Source organism: Vipera berus (assembly GCF_964194415.1).
Source record: "Vipera berus genome assembly, chromosome: 3".
Taxonomy (NCBI): domain Eukaryota; kingdom Metazoa; phylum Chordata; class Lepidosauria; order Squamata; family Viperidae; genus Vipera; species Vipera berus.
Window position 1 is genome coordinate 122,203,843 of NC_138204.1, and position 19,772 is coordinate 122,223,614.

At 37.3% G+C, this 19,772-nt stretch overlaps 1 protein-coding gene across 5 annotated transcripts in view; it reads left to right on the plus strand.

The window, feature by feature from the left end:
• The window catches only part of KIAA0232, a 237,712-nt gene that overhangs the window by 39,667 nt on the left and 178,273 nt on the right, over window positions 1-19,772 (plus strand). For 2 of the 5 annotated variants that reach the window (XM_081325245.1, XM_081325246.1), the window contains one exon: window positions 6,209-8,155. In XM_081325245.1, the coding sequence (XP_081181371.1) occupies window positions 6,209-6,255 (47 nt within the window). In that variant the 3' untranslated portion in view covers window positions 6,256-8,155. Of the gene's footprint in view, window positions 1-6,208; window positions 8,216-8,431; window positions 8,504-9,068; window positions 9,168-11,508; window positions 11,607-13,070; window positions 15,541-19,772 lie in introns of those variants that run through there. The other 3 variants (XM_081325244.1, XR_014026118.1, XR_014026117.1) reach the window with 3 other exon arrangements.

A 19,772-nucleotide genomic window follows, 5' to 3' on the forward strand; every position in this document is an offset into this window, starting at 1 on the left:
ATAGCTCCAGAGCAGCGAGGAAGGAGAGAGAGAGAGATGAAAGCAGTTATCGGCTTCCTGCAATCTGAGGATCAGCCGTCTCTTTTTGTGATAGTGACTTCTCTGTCTTGTCAGCTGGCCTTTCTTCAATTCTTGAAGAATAGCTTCTGTGGAATAGCTTTTCTTGGAGAATAGCTTCTGTTCATTTTGATTTGGCAGTGGCTGTATCCAGCAAATTGTCCGCAAGAGGATGACTTTCTAATGGCAAACACGCATCTCAAAATGGCATGCTTTATTTGCTTATTAAATTTATATGTCCCCTAGGTCGCCATTCCAAGCAACTCTTTTGAGAGGCTCAGAGTGTAATAAAACGTACAGATATAAAAAATGATTATGCATATAAAAACAGATAAAAGTTACAAAGGATTAAAACAAACTTAAAAAAAACCCCACAGATTTGGAATGGAGCAGTGGTAGCACGTTCTGTTTCTGCACTGACCACCTCTAGCCAACTGGCGTAGCCAAGTTTTAAGGCTTTTTCTGAAGGCCAAATTGACGGGGCAGATCTCGCCTCTGGTGGCAAGATGTTCCAAAGTTTGGGTGCCACGGCAGAAAAGGCTCTTCTTCTGGACCCCATCAGCTGAAACTTCTTGACTGATGGGATCCACAATATGTCCCTTCTGCAGAAGGAGTGGGGTGAGCTGATCTCATTGGGGAAAGACAGTTCCTCAGATATCCCGGACTTGTGCCACAGAGGGCTTTAAAGGTAATAAATCTACACCTTGAATTGGACCTGGAAGCAGATGAGCAGCCTGTGCAGCTCATGTAACAGTGGTTCCTTCCTTGTTTGTTCCTCCTCCCTCCCCCCCTCCTCTTCTTCCTCCTGCCTTATTTCCCAAGTATCATTGAAGGAAAAATAGCCTCCTTCAATGCCATGATAATTCTGATACCACCTTAGTAAAATGATAACCATCCTATATAAACCCCACAATCAATGGGATAGATTTGGGATTACATCAGCTGTCCCAAATTTAGAATTTCTCTACCTGAGCTCCATTTCATTCTGTTAATATTCTCATTTGCAGGGGTGCTTGGTTATTGGAAAACTCATTTAATACCTGAATTATTCTAAAGATTGTAGAAGAAGAGCTGTGACTGTAGTAGCAAAAAATTCGAAGAGCCTGGCAATGCCTTCTTGGACTAACAAATTTTATTAAAAGCACAAGGGTTTGGAAGCTTCAATTCACTTCATTACTAATTAAAAGGTTGCTACCAGGCTGGTTCCGAAGGAAGTTTAATTGGGTAGATAAGGTTCTCTGAGGCTTCATTACCACCTTGAGTTTGGTATTGTTCTGCTCTTTCTTCTCTTGTAGCTTTCCTCTTTTTTATGAATTTTTTATTCTGGCTTTCTTCTTTAATGTCACTCCGGATTTTACTTTTTGTACCGCCAAACTTGTTTGACTTTTTAGGTAATTTCTGCACTTGTCTGAATGCTTAAATCAAAAAGTTTCTCTAGTTAGATATTATCTATGTGTTCAAAAATAGAACGCACAAGGCACTGTTTAGATATGAATAAATCACTCATAGTTTCTCTGGGTTGCAACAGAGACTAGTTTATTTATAATTACTATAGCTGGTACCTGTGTTCAGATTGCTTTTTTAATAATTCTATGTGATATAATATGGGACTGTGCAAAGCAAAATTAAAAGGAACACAGCAAAATAAATTAAGGAGACTCCCTCCCTCTCCCTCTCTCTCTCATGCACACACACATGTGCCCCCCCCCCAGTTTTACCCAATAGTCTTGATGAGCAACTCTGTCACAAGTAACATGAGGAATTAAATTCATTGAGTGTTTGGGGTCATAAAATGTACCTTTCCTGTGTTGAAGGACTACATCTCTTACCAAATTCACCATTGTCCAACCATCATTGTAATAGTTCAAAACATCATGGATGTCAGAAAATATTAAACTTTATTTGAATGTCAAATTAATATATGTAATTAGTTCTTCCTAAACTTTAACATTAGGTGATCTCAGACATTTTATGTCAAATGATCTCCAATAGCATGAGGATTTATTCATATTCATATTTTCTATGCAAATGCAGTTGGATGTGTTAATTCCAAAACATCATTTTCCATTGCATAAGGTGTCCAATATAAAATCTACTATTTTTTTGATACTGAGTTTAAAACAATTTCTGTTTGTTCAGATAGAATGAGTACCTCAATTCCTTATTGGATTCCATCTTTAAAATTTGTATATTTTACTGATTTATCTATCCCAGGATTGTAGGATCACTTTTAACAATTTAGGTAACTCTGAGGCTGAAAATGTCTCTAGTCCACTGAGATGACATTAAATAATATAAATACTGCCAGTGGATAGTGATGGACAAACAATATTGTACGTTTTAAGAAAGAAAATGATAAAAATCATTGTCATCAAATAGATGTACAGTGAGAGAGAGAAATTATTTGATCCCCTGCTGATTTTATACGTTTACCCCTGACAAAGAAATGATCAGTCTGTAAATGAGTAAAATAAGTATTTGACCCTTTGCAAAACATGACTTAGTACTTGGTGGCATGACCCTTCGCAAAACATGACTTAGTACTTGGTGGCAAAACCCTTGTTGGCAACCACAGAGGTCAGACGTTTCTTGTAGTTGGCCACCAGGTTTCCACACACCTCGGGAGGGATTTTGTCCTACTCCTCTTTGCAAATCCTCTCCAAGTCATTAAGGTTTCGAGGCTGACATTCGGCAGCTTGAACCTTCAGCTCCCTCCACAGATTTTCTATGGGATTAAGGTCCGGAGAGTGGCTAGGCCACTCCAGGACTTTAATGTGCTTCTTCTTGAGCCACTCCTTTGTTGCCTTGGCTGTGTATTTTGGGTCATTGCCATGCCGAAATACCCATCCGCGACCCATCTTCAATGCCGTGGCTGAGGGAAGGAGGTTCTCACCCAAGATTTTGTCCTGTCTCCTTAGCAGAAAAACACCCCCAAAGCATAATGTTTCCATCTCCCATGTTTGCCAGTGGGGATGGTGTTCTTGGGGCCACTGGCAGCATTCCTCCTCCAAACACAGCGAGTTGAGTTGAAGCCAAAGAGCTCGATTTTGGTCTCATCTGACCACAACACTTTCACCCAGTTCTCCTCTGAATCATTCAGATATTCATTGGCAAACTTGAGACGGGCCTGTACGTGTGCTGTCTTGAGCAGGGGGACCTTGCGGGCGCTGCAGGATTTCAGTCCTTCACAGTGTGGTGTGTTACCAATTGTTTTCTTGGTGACTATGGTTCAGCTGCCTTGAGATCATTGACAAGATCCTCCCATGTAGTTCAGGGCTGATTCCTCACCGTTCTCATGATCATTCAAACTCCACGAGGTGAGATCTTGCATGGAGTCCCAGACCAAGGGAGATTGACAGTTATTTTGTGTTTCTTCCATTTGCAAATTATCACTCCAATTGTTGTCACCTTCTCACCAAGCTGCTTGACGATAGTCTTGTGGCCCATTCCAGCCTTGTGTACAATCTTGTCCCTGACATCCTTGGACAGCTCTTTGCTCTTGGCCAACATGGAGAGTTTGGAATCTGATTGATTGATTGCTTCTGTGGACAGGTATCTTTTATACAGATAACAAGGTGAAATTAGGAGTACTCCCTTTAAGAGAGTGCTCCTAATCTCAGCTCATTACCTGTATAAAAGACACCTGAGTGCCATAAATCTTGCTGATTGATAGGGGATCAGATACTTATTTCACTCATTAAAATGCAAATCAATTTATAACTTTATTGAAATGAGTTTTTCTGGATTTCAGTTGTTGTTATTCTGTGTCACTGTTAAAATAAACCTACCACTATAATTACTGACTAATCATTTCTTTGTCAGTTGGCAGATGTACAAAATCAGCAGGGGATCAAATTATTTTTTTCTTCACTGTAAACTAAACATGTTAGGTTCCATCCAGATTTTCCTTACAACATCTCTCTCAATATTAAGGTCTGAATTATACCATAGCATCAATTTGCATGAGAAAGAGAGATCAAGTATGATTTTTTTAAAAAGATATCACAGTGTTCAGTTTGTTACGATAACGACATAAGCTATATATCTGACATTTTTGAGTCAAAATAGTCAAAATAATGAAAGTTTCCACATTTGAATATTGCAAAGAAATAGGAAATAAAATTTATGCTAAAGTGAACATATCCAAATTTTGGTACTAAGTATATATAATACAGGTAGTCCTCGAGGTATGAGTGTAATGGAGCCTACCCATTCCACTCGTAACTCGAAAACTCATAGAGTGAATCTCGTACCTCAAATGAGATTACTCTCTTGCTCGTTAAAACTCCCGGGGCTCGTTAAACGAACATGAGGTATCTCAGGGTGGGGAAGGCCATGGAGGGCCTAGTGATGGAACAGGTCCCCAAGGCCTCCCCGACCCATAAAAATATCTCATCCTTCCCTCTCTCTTCCTGCCGCACCGGACTCACTTACCTTGCAAAAATCCCTTCTGTTGCAGTTTCTTTCCCCTTGAGGGAGAGGAGAGTCGGCTTGGAAATGCTTTTTACGCCGACAATGGAAGCTCCTAGGTGCTACAATATTGTGTGAGGTCAAAATAGATCATAGCCCACGGAAGCTTCCATTTGGGGGAGGGAACTGTTTGCTTCATTTCCTTGCCTGTGAGGCAAAGCATGGAATTGGAGTCGGCAGGGTGCAGGAACCAAAGGAGTTTGGGCGTGAGCAGGAGACACGGCATAGAGTTTGCGCTGAAAATGAAAGTTTCTGGGGACCGTGATCTTGCGAGAGTTCAGGTACCCATTCTCTGCAAAAGAGCATGGGAGCCTGAACTTGCGCAATACTACAGCATTCAGGAGCTCGTTGTTGTTCCCTGACGTGGTGCTGCAACATTCATAATTTTGGGATTTTCTCGTAAAGACTAGGGGGGCACTTATCGCGTAGCTTCGAACGAGTGTTAAGTGAACACTCATAATTCAGGGATTACCTGTAGTATAAGTCAAGATTCAGGAAACTAAAACTGCAAAATACCAAAGAACTTAGAATTACATTCATGCTGAGTCTGTGTATCCCAAGGATAGGGTTTAAAGACTTCCATAGACAAGAAAACCTCTATATATTTTATTCAACCTTTTCCATGTACTATATGCACAATTTGTGCATTATAGGAATTTGAGCAGACCTACCCTTCAGGAATATGGATAAGAGATGTTGGTGCACATCCTCGTCAAAGCAAAATTACAATTAGGTTGGGTCATATATAAAAACTATTATTCTCCCTTGAAAAAAATTCGGAAACCAGATATGTGCATGAAATTTAACTATACTGCGTCTAGAATTGTATCAGTTCTTTAGCCTGATCCCAATATAAAATATATAACTCTGAATAGAGATACACCATTTTCTTCATTAGGTCTTTCTTCCAAGTGGATTGAAATGTATAATCAGTCCACCAAGATGCATTATAGTTAACAACCCAGGCTCTGGCAAATGCTGAAAACAGTATTTGGAACATGCTTAGGAGTGATTTCTGTACTTGTATTTGTGGTGCTTTTGAAAACAATTGGTGGCATTGCAATGTCATCCACCTATTTTTAAATACAGTGCCAAGTTGTATAATTTTTTTATTCAAATGGTGGTTTTAATATGGACTTTGGATCTATTGGCAACTATTACTTTGGGTTTTTGACAGTTAATTACCAAATGTTGTTCAACACAATATTGGAAAGTAGATTAAAAAAGATCTTCACTGTAGATTTGGGAGTTGCATAGAGTAATTTGCCTATTTTATAAATCCTTTGAGAAATCCTCTTTTGGCTAAAGTAACATATACGTTTTACACATTTAATCCAAAGCTTTTTTTCATAATGTGACAGAATTGTAGCTTTTGTCTTTTTTGTTCTTGTTCAAACCAATCAAGTCTACCACTCACCAAATATTATGTGATCATGTATAATAAAGCCCATTTCATCCTACTTGACAACTGAAAAAATTACTTGTTGAAATTTATTAGCCAACACAAAATATCTAATTAATCAGTGAAGTAGGATTGTAGTTAACCTAATGTATGATCTTTTCCAGGTTTTTATATAATTGTAATTATATGCTTCACTAACTGAAGATAGAACACCATTTTTGTATGGTTTATAGAATTTAGGAGCAAGTATATCAATAAATGTTTTATGCCATTCCACAGGAAATCCATCCAGACCTGGTAGGATCTTGGCAAACCGCTTGAAGTGAAAATTAAAAAAAGAGATGAAAAAGATGGGGATGATAAGATATATAGCTCTCCTGAAGATATACATGTTCCATTTTTTTAAAAAAATGTTACTTGGACTTATATAGTAAACTGAAAACTTATCTGATGAAGATACAGAGGTGTTTTTTTTTTAAGCTAAACTCGACTGTCTGCAATTAGAATTTGAAAGCATGCATAGACCCTGGGAACACCAGTGGCGTGTGGTGGCTCTGCATGCACACAGATGAGGAGACAGCCTTCCAAGCAGTTGAGCAAGCCTTGCCTGGAAGAGGTGCGTTCTGCTAACGCACCTTCCGAACCACCTATTTAAAATGCTTTGCACAGCCCAAATATGTTATTTCTTTTCAAACAGGTATACCAACAAAACTACTACTCTATGCTTAATTGTGAAATGATGGTTTAGTGTGTCATGAGGAGTTACTAGATACCTTTTGTCTGTACTATGATCTTTATTGCCTTTTCTTTTTCCCATCGTCTGATGGCTGCCTTCTCGTAGCTGTTGCTCCAAGCTCTCTGCTTTGCACCTGCTTTCTTTATAAGAACGTAATTTGTTAACCTTTACGTGCATTCTAACAGAACAAAAAGTACTCTCTAATTACACCCGTTTCAATTTTGTTTTGATCTTAAAGTTTTTATTAATATAAATTTATAAACTTTCTATCTTGTGTGTGGTAAACATTTTAACCTGTTGGAGAATGTGGCTGCAGGAACAAAGAAAAACACAACTTTAAAAGGTGCTTGAAAAGGATTTTTTTTTAAAGGTGCAGTATGTTTCAGTTCAGCCAAGTCATTTTTCTCACCTGTGAATGAGTTAATTATTAAAAGAATCTGAGATACACCTCATGAGTATGCTGATGTCTTCTTTGTGAGCTATAATGAGAAAGTCTCATTACATTAGGAAAAGATAACAGCAAGCATGGGGCAGAATGTTTGGAAGGAATGTGAGAATGTAGGCAAGTTCCAGTAATTCATGAGTTTTTATTGGAATCTAACCACATTCTCTGACATCCACACAGAATAATCAGAATTTTGAGGAACAGTTAATGTTTGGAATTAAGACATGTGTTGAGACTATGTTACTTTCATGGTAGGACAGTAAGCATTTTCTGTTCTCTGTAAAATAATTACCGTAATATATCTCAGTGCTAATAGAAATAAGGCTACTTATAGGGATTAATTGAATGCTTGCATTCCTTTTTTTAATGAAGGAAGAGTACTAGCGATAGAGAAACCTATCATGATTTTATTCATTTTCATTTTCTCAGTTGTTTACCTTTAGTGTATTTTTGCATAGTTTTGAACTTGTAAATTAAAAGTTGACCCAGAATTTCTTAGATATTTTATGGCCTTTTTCTAGTGTGTACCTTCTTGCAATTTTCCCTAATGTAAGCAATTTTTGAGATACAAAGATTACAGTGCACAATTCTAAAAAGCACTGGACTTAAAAAATTTTTTGTTCATGATAGATTTGAAAGTGCAGTTTCTCTAAATACTTGGAGGACTGAAAGGATGACAGAATAGTGTTTCATCTGCATCACAGTGCCACCATTTGGAATTGAAAGGATAGAAGGGGGAGAAATAGGACGATTGGAATTTTTTCTCTCTCAACATTGTTCCTTTCCCTTATGCTAATGTGGTATTACACCTATGAAAAATTATCTTAACATATGGCATAAATGTATGGTTACCTTTTCTGTTTGGAGACAATAGTGTTCTATATGATGTGTTCATTAAGCTATGGCTTTGGCAATTTTTATCAAAGGAGGAGTTTGTGTAAATCACAAATAGCCAAGGCTAACAGTAAATACAAGAATAGCAGATGAATAATTTTTGTATTCTTAGACCCCTTACAGGTACTCTGCTTCTGGACTCCAGGCATGCATGTGCACCAGGAACCCCATTGCTGTAACTGGGGATTAAAAGACAAGGCACCTAACATAGGTAATCAAATGGGGAGCTATACACTAGGGAAGAGTATAACTGAAACTCCCTTTCTAAGCGCTCTCAAAACAAGCAACGTACTCATAGGCTATTTTGCCCCATTACTTCTGAAGACTTCAGAAGCTCCGTATTAACTAAATAACAACCCGCTACTTTTTAGAACATAACAGTGACACACTGTATTTGCCAAGGGTTGTGACATATTCTTTCTTTCAGAATCAGAAATGGTTGATGTTGGAACAGAACAGCTGTTGGACAAAGAGTTCCAGTGCGATATACATTTGACGAGTAAGTATTCCATCCAGAGTAACAATACCTCTCTACCTGGCATGCTCCCAAACCACAAGAATGCATACTTGCAGGGATAATGGGGAAGAATGTGGACTGGAAGCCACATTTTCCCTGTTATCCCTGCAAGTATATATATAGTAAAGGTAAAGGTTCCCCCGCACATGCATGCTAGTCGTTTCCAACTCTAGGGGCCGGTGCTCATCTCCGTTTCAAAGCCGAAGAGCCAGCGCTTGTCTGAGGACGTCTCCGTGGTCATGTGGCCGGCATGACTAGACACCAAAGGCGCACGGAACGCTGTTACCTTCCCACCGTAGTGGTCCCTATTTTGCTACTTGCATTTTTATGTGCTTTCGAACTGCTAGGTTGGCAGAAGCTGGGACGAGTAACAGGCGCTCACTCTGTTACGCAGCACTCGGGATTCGACCCGCCAAACTGCCGACCTTCTGATCGACAAGCTCAGCATCCTAACCCACTGAGCCACCGTGTCCCTTTTACACACACACACACACACACACACACACACACACACACACACAATCTGCCCTTTTTTCTTTTTCCACAGGTAACCGGGCAGACACTCAACATACACAGAAGCAAGGATATTCTTCTCACAGCTCGTCATGTAGACAACAAGGAAAATCTACAGCTTCAGCAGCTGCCAGTGAGAAAGCAACTGTTTCTATATGGGGTGGTCTCCATTTTGTTCCAAGAGGGTTTTTTTTAAAAGCTGTAAGATACAGTACATGGGGCAGTAGGGGCACTTGTTCATGGCATATGAATGTAGTGTTGGGGAAAACTGCATCAATATGCTCCTTTTTTGTGCAACTTTCAGAAGGACAATTATCCTTTTGAACAAGGTAGGTGCCATATTTACCCTGTAAAAAGGTAAAGGTTCCCCCGCACATGCGTGCTAGTCATTTCCGACTCTAGGGGCCGGTGCTCATCTCCGTTTCAAAGCCGAAGAGCCAGCGCTTGTCCGAGGACGTCTCCGTGGTCATGTGGCCGGCATGACTAGACGCCAAAGGCGCACGGGACGCTGTTACCTTCCCACCGTAGTGGTCCCTATTTTTCTACTTGCATTTTTACATGCTTTCGAACTGCTAGGTTGGCAGAAGCTGGGACGAGTAACAGGCGCTCACTCTGCTATGCGGCACTCGGGATTCGACCCGCCATACTGCCAACCATCTGGCCGACAAGCTCAGCGTCCTAACCCACTGAGCCACCACGTCCCTTTTTTACCCTGTAAATGATGTCTAAACTTTCTCCATGATTGAAAACTCTCAATAAATGTGGTGACTTTTTCACATGCTTAACCACTGTTATTCATCATAGATGACCAGAGCCAAGTGAATTCAGTTTCTCAGAGCTTTGTTGTTGGAGTCAAAGAGATGATCTCAACAATCTCATGTGTTTATTCCCCTTTCTACAGTTACTGCTAAGACAATAAACTGAGCAGAATTCATGCAATAACGTGAAAAAGAACATAAGCTGCTACGAACTGAATGTGGAAGATAAACATGACAATTTGTGACCTAGGCAGGAATGAGTTAGGCAAAATGGTCAGGAATCAGTGGCTGTTTAAGTGGCTGTATTAAGGTGGATGACAGGGCAGAAGAGGGGAGGTAGGCTGTTACCAGTTTATCATCTCAAGATAGCACTGTGTCCTCTTATATATCCTGAGTGTGCTGTTCTTCAAGGTTCCCTGGAATGGTCAGTATCAATCCAACAGGTTGATGGGACTATCCAAGGGGTTAATGTTATTTGCAGTATTATTTATTAAAGTAGCATTTATTAAATTATTTTCATATAATGAAAGTTGGGAGAGATTGGTGAACAACCTGAAATTTCAGGAGGGTAATGAACAGACAAATTTGGGGACCCCAGACTTAGGGCACAGCTGTTAAGGAAGGTCTTCTCTGTTGGGCTGTGGTGCTGGGATTTCTGAGTTTCTTCACACAGGTGGAAAGGGAATATCTGCTGTGCTAACCCTACAGGTCAATTATTTCATAATGAATTGTGGGTTTTTTTTGGTCTAATCCTTTGGCTACAGAATTAAAATACATCCAAAGTATTTATTGTCTACATTCAAAGAATTGTCTTTGCATTGTAGCTTCCATACTTGCTCTTTATTCAGACATGAAATTAAAGGTGTATTTCCTATTAACCACTGCATTGATCTTTGCTATGGAACAATTTCAGGGTGTGTTAACCAAGTCTCTTTCAAGAGGAAGGTCAGTAAAGATACCAGTATAATGTACACACAACCTATTGGGCTGTACATTTTAAATTCAGTTCATAAAGTTTCTTTGGACCATATGGAATTTGAGTGACCTTATAGAATAAGCATACTGTTTGAGGTAAACACACTTGCTTTGTTGAGTCATGCACATGTTGCATTTCTGTTTCTCTGTTCCAAAACAACTTTTTCAGAATCAGATCAAAAATATTAGACACACCGGTTGTTTAAATTATGTAGCATAATCTCCTCAACATAGGGCCTTCTGTTAGCAGTATGAAGGTAATCTGAATTTATAATAAAACATCTGAGGGTGTTACATCAGTGAAGGTTGCCTTAGTTTCAGAACACTAAAAATACTTGTTGGAGAGCAAAGTGGAATAGTAAATTGGAAGAAATTAAAAGCAGTGTCATAGGAGAATCTTGGGTCTGACTTACCAAAGAATCTCTTGATCTACTTAATTTTCCTCCCCCAATCAATTGCTAAGCACATTGATTTGTGCTTTAGATTGTAAGCCGCCCTGAGTCTTCGGAGAAGGGCGGGATATAAATGGGATAAATAATAATAATAATAAATCTAAAAGTTTTAATTGTTTAAAATAAATTAACTTGACTTCTGAAACTGTTTTTCTCACCAGCTGGAGCTTACTTTTGGTTATCAAATATTATAACGAGGTTTTTTTAACTTAGGTCTTGTGAATTTAATTTTCAAAGTCCTTTTTTCTCTCCATCATTGCTTTGATACTTTGAAACCAAACTTTCAAAGAATGCTGTACAAATATCAAGAGGGAGAACAGTGATGAAGAAATCACAGATATGAAAGAATTACTGCACAGTGAAGAGCATCTTCAAGATTTTAATATGGTAAGTTGAAAAAACATACCAGGTATAGTAGATCTATCTAAAATATGTAAATGTATGCTAAAGAACAGAAGACATGTTATGATTCTTTGTTAGGATTGTAAGAAAATTAAGTCTGAATTGGGGTACAGTTTTTAATTTTAAATCTTCTGATAGAGATACATAGATAATCCCTGTTTAGTGACCCCAGTTGGGACCAGTGACTCAGTCATTAACCCAGGGGTAGGCAACCTTGGCTCTTTTATGACTCATGGCTTACAATCTTATTTTAGCTTTCCTTTGCTTTACAGACCTACAAAGATCGTAAATGCAAAGATTGGTCACAAAGTACTTTTTTTATCTGTATCATAACACAAATGGTTGCTAAATGAGGCAGCTGCTAAACAAGGATTATCTCTATTTTAAAGGCATACAATCATATAACTCATGAATTCACAATTCATCCATGTGACAAAACCAAACGAAAAGAAGGCCAGACTAAAGGGCCAGATGTTTTTGATAGTTCTTTTCAATCATAGCCCTTTAGAGGAGACAAAGGTGCTTTAATGAAAAACAAACTAAGATAGAAGGCCTAACACTATATATTTCAGGACTGATAGTGATAAATCACAACCTGAAAGCAGGTTTAAGAATAGGTTAGACCAGACTGCCAAAATTCCTCAGCCAACGTGCCTGGCTGAGGAATTCTGGGAGTTGAAGTCCACAAGTCATAAAAGGGCCAAGTTTGAAGACCCATGGATTAGACCCATCCTTGCTCCTCTGAATAAGAAGGCCTTTTCCCAGAGTGGATGAGCTGAATTCTAACAGATGATGGAGGTATTTCTCCCCCTTTCTGACAGAATGATTCACCACGTTGTCCCAGAGGGTTCCTTAGAAATTCAAACTGGCGCTAAGGGCTGCAGGGAAAAGAGCCGTTTATGAATGCCATCTTCCTCTCTTTTCTCTCTGTCAAGGAATAATTCTTCCTATCAGAGGGCGATGGACCGTGCTTCAGATGATGCATAACGTGTGTGGGTGAAAGAAAATAAAACCCGACGCATATTCTATTAAAAACCTTTAATCACAAAAGAAATATAATATATATAAACAAAGAAAGCTAACCGACTACATCGTTTCTCATCAGACAGTAAAAGAAAAGTGAAGACAAAAACTAGAAAAACTTTTACGCTAAGCTAACTCATAACGTAGCTAGACCACGTGACATTCACTATGGTTACCAGATAGGTTATCAACACAGGTGCAGAACAGGAGGAAATGTACAATTAGCATTGAGCTTTTCGGACGAACTAAAAAAAACACGCGCAGTGACACTCTCATGCCAACAGAAGTCTGCTTACTATAAATTTGAACCCATGTTTTGTAATTGCAATATGAAAATGTGAATGATTTTGATTTTTTAAGATTTTTAATAATTTCTCCTTTTACAAAATTATAATGTACGTTTTTTTTAAAAATGTAATCCTATAGATTTCTTCCATGCATGAAGCAAGGTGTGCAGATCCTAGAGATTCTGAAATAAAATCAAATGGCTTTAGGAAGAAGTTATACTCCAGTGACAGTTCTGAAGATGCAGCATCAGAAGGTGGAAATGGATGGACAGATCCTTGTGAAGAAGAGCTTTTTTCTCGAACTCACTTATAAAGTTATAGAATAAAAGGATGGCTTGAAGAATAACATGAGGTGGCAAACTCTTCCAGAAGGCTCGTAACTCAGCAACAAATTGAGTTCTTCCTTCATATAATGGATTCAGAAGTGTATTTATCTTTCTCTTCTTGGTATTTTATTTTTAATAGTGGGTTATGGCCCCATTAGAAGCTTTTTTCCCTCTTTTTCTCCAAACTATTAGCTCCTTGGCTATTTGGACCTAGAGTAGATTGTGTTGTCAAATCAAGAATGGATGTGCATGTGATTGTCTTAATAGTATCACTGCTCTTTTGCATCCTAGTTGCAGTTATTTTTATTTTCAACTGCAGCTGTATCAGTATTACTATCCTACTAGCATTGCAGTGTCTACAACTATTCAAGAGATTTTATCTTTTAGCACATTTAGGCTTTTTAAGATTTGGGAGATAAATACTTAACACTGTAATCTATCAGTGCCTTTCTGAATGTGAGAGGAAAGCATGTATGGCTTGTCCTGTCTTTTAAGATCTTACAACTTGGGATTAGAAATACTAGGGCTGTGCTTTAGAGACTTTCAGAAACTGTACTTTCAATTCTAGAATCTCTTCTCCTAACATGCATAGAAACCGAGTTGGAACAATGGTTTGTTCCTTTCTTGCTAACTGAGAAAGCTGCGCGTTTTTGCAGGGATGAGGAGGAAGAAAAATGGATCATTCCCCCTTTCCCCCTCTTGTTTTCAGGGCTTAGTATTTCTTCTTTTTCAGGACTCAGTGTTGAAAAGTAGATGATTCAACAAGTGACACTACAGCCTGAACCAAGCACACTTACTTCATACTTGTAAGTGTACTTAGGATTGCATTGTCGGGGAAATTATGGAACAGTGAACTTCGTAAAGAGCTTCATATAGTTGGCCTGAACAACAAAAGAAATCTTAAGAGTCAATGTTTAATATTTTTTATGCAGAGAATTAGTCTATCACTCAAATCCAATGGCTCCTGCAGTTAGCTACTATTATAGCTGTAATTTAGTAAAAATTTGTAGCTAACTTCGTGTCCTGAGAGAATGTTAGAAGTAAGTTGTGTGTTGTGGGAGGGAATGGGAACATGATTTACACGTGTGATTGCAGTAGTGATTGTTGCTTTATGTGACCTGTTCTTAAAGTTTATTTTAACATAGTCAATGCATTGTCAAAATGTAACTGTGCAAGACTTATCAACTCCCTGTGCTAATAATGTATTATGCAAATCATGTCAGGAGGAGCAATATTGGTTTATACCATTTCATAGTTTTAAAAAACTATACAATAGCAGCATGTTTAAGACACCAGAAAGAACAGAAAGCTTACTGTTGACTTGAAAATGCTAAGCCATTAATTTTAATAGGCAAGAAACTATTTAACAATTATAGTTGTTTCAAATGGTCAGCTGAACTGGCTTTAAATTTTTATTCTGTGCTAGTGAGCTTAATTGAATTGAATGAAGTTTTTTTGCCTTTTCTTAATTGATAGTACAACATTTAAGATCTAGGGTACGGGTTGTATATCATCCTTTCAGTTGAAACTTCCAACTCCTTTGGCTTGGTTTGTACCTTCCAGGGAAATGTCATTAATAACATTAATAATGGCTTTTAAGCTGCTTTATTTTAGCACCCATACTACAAATCTTTACAGTGTTTTTTTTTCTTATTTGAAATTTTGGATATGTGTTTAAATATTTACTTTCTTCTGGAGCTTCCTTTAAAATGTTATATAGGCACATGCACTAAGGATATTATTGTCAGTATGAAAGCAAAGAACAAAACTGATAAATCTTAGTGATTAAAGAATTATTGTTAGAATTATGAAAAGCCAAATGGGAATATTTGGGGAGGGAAGAACCCACACTTCAAAAATTCAGCTTATTTGGACTTTTATCTCAGTGAAAGGATGGCTCATTTTATTATGATTCAATATTCTAACACCTTTGAAAATGTGTATGTTACATGTGTGGGCAATAACAAATAATATTTATTTGTTTCATAACTGGGTAAAATTCTGAAGCTTTTCAGTGAGAAAGTGGATGTGTGAGTTCGTGTTTCTGTTTTCTGCAAGGATAATTTAAAAGTGGAAATGCTGAAATGCACTGTGGTATGAAGCACACTGCATATCCATAGCACTGAAGTATCAGTTTTTCATTCCTGGGCTGAACTTGTTTCTACCTTTTTGCTTCAAGTGGTGTATTGTTCTGATTTCACATACATCAGAGTAACTGAATTTGTTTTTTTGTGGAGTTACTTAACACCAAATAAAAATAAATAAAAGAATAATTAAATTGTGTTTTCTTTGTTCAATATGCAAAATTCCTTTTTAAATAGCACTATGCAAATAAATAACTTTGTACAGTACAGCAAACCTCAAGTTTATGGACCACTTTTTAGTTGCCTTCAAATTAAGTAGATAAATGTATGTTTTTGGTTTCTCAACACTTCCCTAATTTTTAATTTATTTTAATTGGTATTAAAATAATAAAAAAATTGAACAAAACACAAAGATAATTCTAATAGAACTATGCACATTATGTAAATTATATGAGTAATATAAATTATCAGTTAAATTCATTTTTAACAGACAACCTTTACCCCAAACGGGTTTGTAAAATCAAATTTTTGCTATAGTGTATGGTGAGGGGAAAAATTATTTGATCCCCTGCTGATTTTTTACGTTTGCCCACTGACAAAGATGATCAGTCTATAATTGTAATGGTAGGTTTATTTTAACAGAAACAGAATGATGAAAAACGCATTTCAAAAAAGTTATAAATTGATTTGCATTTTAATAAGTATTTGACCCCTTCGCAAAACATGACATAGTACTTGGTGGCAAAACCCTTGTTGGCAACCACAGAGGTTGAGACGTTTCTTGTAGTTGGTCACCAGGTTTTCATACATCTTGGGAGGGATCCTCTTCAAGTCATTAAGGTTTTGAAGCTGTCATTTGGCACCTTGAACCTTCAGCTCCCTCCACAGATTTTCTATGGGATTAAGAGCTGGATACTGACTAGGCCACTCCAGGACCTTAATATGCTTCTTCTTGAGCCACTCCTTTGTTGCCTTGGCCATGTGTTTTGGGTCATTGCCCTGCTGAAATACCCATCCACGACCGATCTTCAATGCACTGACTGAGGGAAGGAGGTTCTCACCCAAGATTTGACGGTACATGGCCCTGTCCATCGTCTCTTTGATGTGGCGAAGTTGTCCTGTCTCCTTAGCAGAAAAGCACCCCCAAAGTATAATGTTTCCACCTCCATGTTTGCCAGAGGGGATGGTGTTCTTGGGGTCACTGGCAGCATTCTTCCTCCAAACAAGGCAAGTTGAGTTGATGCCAAAGAGCTCTATTTTGGTCTCATTTGATCACAACACTTTCACCCAGTTCTCTGAATCATTCAGATATTCATTGGCAAACTTCAGACGGGCCTGTATGTTATGTGTGCTTTCTTGAGCAGGGGGACCTTGCGGGCCCTGCAGGATTTCAGTCCTTCACAGTGTGGTGTGTTACCAATTGTTCTCTTGGTGACAATGGTCCCAGCTGCCTTGAGATCATTGATAAGGTCCTCCTATGTAGTTCTGGGTTAATTCCTCACCGTTCTCATGAACATTGAAACTCCATGAGGTGAGATCTTGCATGGGGCCCCAGACCGAGGGAGATTGACAGTTATTTTGTGTTTCTTCCATTTGCGAATAATTGGACCAACTTCTTACCAAGCTGCTTGACGATAGTCTTGTAGTCCATTCCAGCCTTGTGTAGGTCTACAATCCTGTCCCTGACATCCTTGGACAGCTCTTTGGCTTTGGCCATGGTGAAGAGTTTGGAATCTGATTGATTGTTTCTGTGGACAGGTGTCTTTTATACAGGTAAACAGCTGAGATTAGGGGCACTCCCTTTAAGAGAGTGCTCCTAATCTCAGCTCGTTCGTTACCTGTATAAAAGACACCTGGGAGCCAGAAATCTTGCTAATTCTTGGGAGCAAATAGTTATTTCACTCATTAAAATGCAAATCAATTTATAACTTTATTGAAATGCGTTTTTCTGGATTTTTTTTTGTTATTCTGTCTCTCAGTGTTAAAATAAATCTACCATTACAATTATTGACTGATCTTTTCTTTGTCAGTGGGCAAACGTACAAAATCAGCAGGGGATCAAATATTTTTTCCCCTCACTGTATGTTCAGTGAAATTCCTTTATTGTCTCATATTGAATCATAACACAGTTTACTTGTATCAATTACAAAGCAGTCCAAAATGAGCATAAAAATAAAACTGGCTAATTTCATGCCATCTCTTCTCACACTAAATTGAGCACCTTTAAAAAAATCTCGTGATGATCAGTTTCTATTTATGAACAATATAAACAATTATGTTTGTATCTCTTCAAGAAACTCCCTTAACTCTCATCTTCAGACAGAAAAGAGAAATATCTGCAAGTGCTGACTTGGCAGTGATACTTGAAAGTACACAAGTACACAAGCTAGTGTGAATGGCTAGTGTTACTGCATAGCTAGATGCTGTTTGGTGATGTTACCTGGAGTTTGGTTCTGCATCTCCTTGCCTGAATATAAACTGAAGCTGATAATGCTTTTTTGGGAAGGAAATATATGAACTGGCTAAGCATTCAAATAAATGAAAAGTTATTTCCTTTACTTCCAAATGCACATACCTTACGCTTGTGCTAACCATTTACTTTCAAATGCACACACCTTATGCTTGTGTTAACTCAAGAAAATCAAGAAACACTTCAGTATTAAAAAAAACTCGGTTTCCAAACTGAGACATTTTGTATTAAAGAGGTTTTGTAGACAGAACTAAAAAGGTTCAAAGCGTCTAGGAAAACTGAATGGCCATAGCAGTTAATTTTGTGGTTTGCATGCTGAGTGTATCAGTTCCTTATTATAGATGGTGATTATCCTGTAAATCTTGAACAAGCAATTTCAGCCCAAACTCAGAATTTGTGAAAGCATCAGATATTAAGCAGCATCTAATCATGCTCTTAACAAAAGTATTTTCAAAAATACTTCTAGCAATACACTTTGAATCAGAAGAGCTTACAGGGCCTTATAAGTGAACTCCCCAAATGGCAGCTTTTCAACAGATTGCCATATCTGTCAGAGTAAAATACAAATGATACCATGTTAAAAATTCATGTATATTTTTTTCTATTTTTTAATCAAACATGTTGGAAGAAGTTATATAAACAAACAGTAAAAAGAGGTAAAAAATAAAATTCAGATGAGTAAATGTATAAAAAATGGTTCACAAATATGGTGCTTACAATTTCTCAATATGTTATATAATTAGTTAATAATAATTGAATTAATTACATCATTTTAAAGAACTAAAAACCACTCGTAAGTTTGAAGTAAAATCTGAATATCAATAACCACGATAAAAACAGTATAAAAACAAATGAAACTGCACTCTACAAAAAATTATATTCATGTTTCTAAAAGACTGTTCTGATATGGAAAACCTATATAGTTTTATTTGGTATGAATCCATATACAGTATTAGGTATAGCCTAAGAATGGCTTTCAATTTTAGTTAGATTCTGTTTCAAAATTATACTTTTCCAGTAAAAAAATTTTTATACTTTTGCAGCAACTGATATGTAGAAATGTACAGTAGTTGAGGAAATGAGTTTGGTAAATTTAATAAAAGTTGCAGGTTGAAATGAGAATTCAATTTTAAAATTTGTCTTACTCTGTTATGAATTATTTTTCATAATTGCTGTAATTGCTACAATATTGCTATTAGATACAAAAGAATAATCCACCTGCTCATTACATCTCCAGCAAGTTTTAGAAAATGAATTACCAATTTAAGCAATCAAAAGTGGAGTAATATACCGACATTAAAACATCTTATACCAATATTTTCTAACTAGTTTTGAGGGTTAATGTAATACACTTCTATTGAAATTTCATTGTTGTAAATCTATTACTACATCTAAATTCTGCATCCATGTAATCATGTGGACTTTGCCCTTTTGGTTTTTTTATCATATTGCACCATCAATTTATTAAAAGCATGACCCAGCAAAGTCTCTAAATTAAAAAAAAATCAAATTCAATCATGTCTCTGAGGTTCCTTCTTTTTTTCTGTAATTCTTATGATTCTGGACTATTTATGTGAAGATACTAAAATTAGTCCAAAGAACTAGACTATTGTGAAGTAAGAACCTCAAAAGTTTTTATCTTTGTGTTATTAATAATAAGGTCTTTCAGTCTAAACTAATTAATTCCATACAGCAAATTTCTTTGTGTATTCATAAGAATAAATGTTTAGTAATAACAAAGCAAGAAGTGAACAGTCGTAGGCATTCTTTTCCTGTAGTTTGTATTTAAATCCAGAGTCTATCCATGTGATGAAGGAGCCAAAAAACCCCTTCAAACAAACTTTAATGTCTATTTTATTCCAACATTTGTCAGGACCTGTTACTTCCCTGGCCACTTGATTAGTTCTATTTAAGCCTCTTGTTCTCAGATTCAAATGACTATTCCTTAAGTGTTGCCCAAT